General features: G+C 37.9%; 1 protein-coding gene across 1 annotated transcript; it reads left to right on the top strand.

Moving 5' to 3' along the window:
- The first annotated feature begins 950 nt into the window (after positions 1-950).
- Positions 951-1,823, top strand: LOC118652085 (arylamine N-acetyltransferase 1-like). Its single transcript, XM_036301957.1, has one exon. It carries the CDS (start codon positions 951-953, stop codon positions 1,821-1,823), a length of 873 nt encoding a protein of 290 aa, XP_036157850.1.
- The last annotated feature ends 1,710 nt before the right edge of the window (positions 1,824-3,533 follow it).

The raw sequence follows: 3,533 nt of genomic DNA, 5'->3' as shown, positions 1-3,533 counted from the left end.
CTAAGTGTCCATCCAGCCATATGAAAGAAGAAAACCATAGCTTTTGCCACAACATGGATGGATCTTAAGGGCATTATGATGCTAAGTGAAATAATTTAGACAAATAATGTCAAATACTTTATGTTTTCACTTATATGTGAAATCTAAAAAAAAAGCCAAACTCATGGAAACAGAGAGTAGAATGGTGGTTGCCATGAATTAGAGGGGCAGGGGGTTAGGAGAAGTGGGGACATGTATGTCAAAGGGTGCAAACTGAAAGCTAGAAAATAAATAAGGTCTAGAGAATCTAATAAAAAGCATCTTAACTATAATTAACAATACTATATGATATACAAAAAGAAATAAAAAGGAAGTTGGTAAGAGAGTAGGTCTTAAAAGTAATCACCAACACAAAAAAAGGTTACTAAATGGTGTTAGCTAATCTCATTATGGTAATCACTTTGCAATATAAATGTATCTAATCATCACATTATACACCTTAAACTTACATATCTTTTTTAATTTTTTTTATTTTTTATTGATTTTTTACAGAGAGGAAGGGAGAGAGATAAAGAGTCAGAAACATCGATGAGAGAGAAACATCGACCAGCCGCCTCCTGCACATCCCCCACCGGGGATGTGCCCGCAACCCAGGTACATGCCCTTGACTGGAATCGAACCTGGGACCTTTCAGTCCACAGGCCGACGCTCTATCCACTGAGCCAAACCGGTTTCGGCAACTGACATATCTTATATGTCAAAAATAACACAATAATGAAAAATTTTTTTATTTAAAAATGAATTTAAAAAATCTTTAAAAGAATTATAATTACAGATGTTTATAACCACTTTAACATTAGCATTTGTCTGTATATACTTAAAATACATTACTATAATTAACCTACTTAAGGAAATCCAACTGCAAATGTAACACTATGTGTATTGTTTTCTTTTCCTTGCCATAGGGGATCATGGACATCGAAGCGTATTTTGAAAGAATTGGTTATAAGAACTTTAGGAACAAAGTGGACCTGGAAACGTTAACTGACATTCTTCAGCACCAGATCCAGGCCATTCCCTTTGAGAACCTTAACATCCATTGTGGGGAACCCATGGAATTGGGCTTGGAGGCTGTTTTTGATCAACTTGTGAGGAAGAACCGGGGTGGGTGGTGTTGCCAGATCAATCAACTTCTGTACTGGGCTCTGACCACAATCGGTTTTGAGACCACGATGCTGGGAGGCAATGTTTACAATGTTACAACTGAAAGATACACCAGAGCTATCATGCACCCCCTGCTGATGGTGACCATGGGTGGCAGGAAGTACATAGTTGATGCTGGGTATGGAAGCTCTTACCAGATGAGGCAGCCTCTGGAGTTAATTTCTGGGAAGGATCAGCCTCAGATGCCATGCATCTTCCGCTTGACAGAAGAGGGAGGAACCTGGTACCTGGACCAAATCAGAAGAGAGCAGTACGTTCCAAACCAAGAATTCCTTAATTCTGAACTCCTGGAAAAGAACAAGTACAGAAAGATCTTCTCTTTTACGCTTGAACCTCGAACAATTGAAGATTTTGAGTCTCCGAATTCATACTTTCAGACATCTCCAGCATCTGTGTGTGTAAAAGACTCTTATTGTGCCGTGCACACCCCAGATGGAGTTTACTGCTTAGTGGGTTTTACTCTCATGCATCGAAGATTCAGTTACAAGGATAACATGGATCTGGTGGAGTTTAAGACACTGAATGTAGAAGAAGTAGAGAAAGAGCTGAAAAAGATATTCAATATTTCCTTGGAGAAAAAGTTTGTGCCCAAACACAGTGCATCTTGTTTTACCATTTAGAGCAATGAGTAATAAAGTGGATCAGTCCCCAAAGGCAAAGGAAGTAAAAATAAATGAACGGGACTACACCAAACTCAAAGGCTTCTGCACAGTGAAAGAAACCATCAACAAAACAAAAAGGCAACCAGCTTAGTGGGAGAAGATATTCTCCAACAATACCTCTGCTAAGGGGCTTATATCCAAACTATATAGAGACCTTATACAACTCAAGAACCAAAAAATCTAACTAAAAATACTTTCAACAATAAAGTTAAATTTTAGAAAATGAGCAGAGGACCTGAATAAACACTTCTCCCAAGAAGACGTAAAAATGTCCAACTGATGTATAAAAAAATGCTCAAATTCACTAGCTATTAGGAAAATGTAAATCAAAACATTATGAAAGGGTGGGGGTAGTGCTGGTGAAATAGGTGAAGGGGTTAAGCAACAACAGCAAAACTTACAGACAAAGCCACAGCATGGTGATTTCAGGAAAGGGGAGGAGGTGGGTGAGGTAGAAGAGGGGAAAGGGGGATCCATGGTGATAAAAGGAGTCTTGACTTGAGCCGGTGAACACACACTGTGATAGAAAGACGATGTATTATAGAATCGTACTCCTGAAGCCTATATAATGTTATTGACCAATGTCACCCCAATTGGCTTAATTTTTTTAAAAAGAAAAAGGAAAAGATCCAAGATAGTTAATGCTGCTGAGAAATGAAGAATTATCATAAATATAAACTTCTAATTTAGTAATGAGGACATCACTGGTGACCTTCACAAGAGCATGCTCAGTGGGTAAGTGGGGATGACAGCTTGATGAAAATGAACCGATGAGAATATTCAAATAAAGAATCAGAAACAGTACTTATTAGTCAGTGAAGACTGTACTTTGTAGAATATAAGCTACTGGTCCAAACAGGAACACAAACTATAATATATTTCTGTGTGCTTACATACCAAACTCACAGTAGTCAGCTCTTCAGAGGAGGCGCTAGCTTTCTATGTAACGCTTTGCTTTTTACTTTTTTTTTTTAACAAGTAAAGTGCACTGGATTACTTATATCAGCTTTCAGAGACTGTTAGTATTTCCCTGTATCCCTTCTCTTCCTTGTGAGCACATGGCTAGATCACATTTTCAACACTCACAGCAGTTTGGTAGAACCATGTGACTGAGATCCAACCAATGGAATATGATAACAAATGATAGGCACAGCTTTCAGCCTAAACCATGAATGCTTCCCACCAGTGAGCTCACTGCTATCTTTCCCCACTGGCTGATGGAAGAGACACTGAGGACATAGAGAAAGTGGGGCCACAGATGAAAAGATCTGGGATCCCTGAACAACTGTAGGGTACAACATGGGAGGTAATATGGGTGAAAAATAAACTCTTCCTGAATTTTTCAGTGTTTGTTTGTTTGTTTGTTTGTTTCAGTAGCTGGCTTCATTTACCTTAACTAATATGATAAATAAATATATAATTAAAATTATATTTTATCAGTATAAATTGGATTTATAAAAATAAAGAGCTATTTTTATTATGACATGGGAAAAATGAGAATTTGGGGAAGAAGAATGAGAATTTGGGGAAGTCTTTACTGTATCTAAGTAAACTGATCAATTTATTGCTCAAAGCAGGACACTTCTGAGAATGAAAGGGGAAACCACACATTATTATGCCAGGTATAAACTAAGACTGCCCCAGGAAGAGAAGCACAGTCATTTTACT

The sequence above is a fragment of the Myotis myotis genome, unplaced genomic scaffold (assembly GCF_014108235.1).
Source record: "Myotis myotis isolate mMyoMyo1 unplaced genomic scaffold, mMyoMyo1.p scaffold_m19_p_3, whole genome shotgun sequence".
NCBI lineage: Eukaryota > Metazoa > Chordata > Mammalia > Chiroptera > Vespertilionidae > Myotis > Myotis myotis.
Note: the sequence above shows the minus strand (reverse complement) of the source record. Positions and strands in the feature narration are given on the sequence as shown.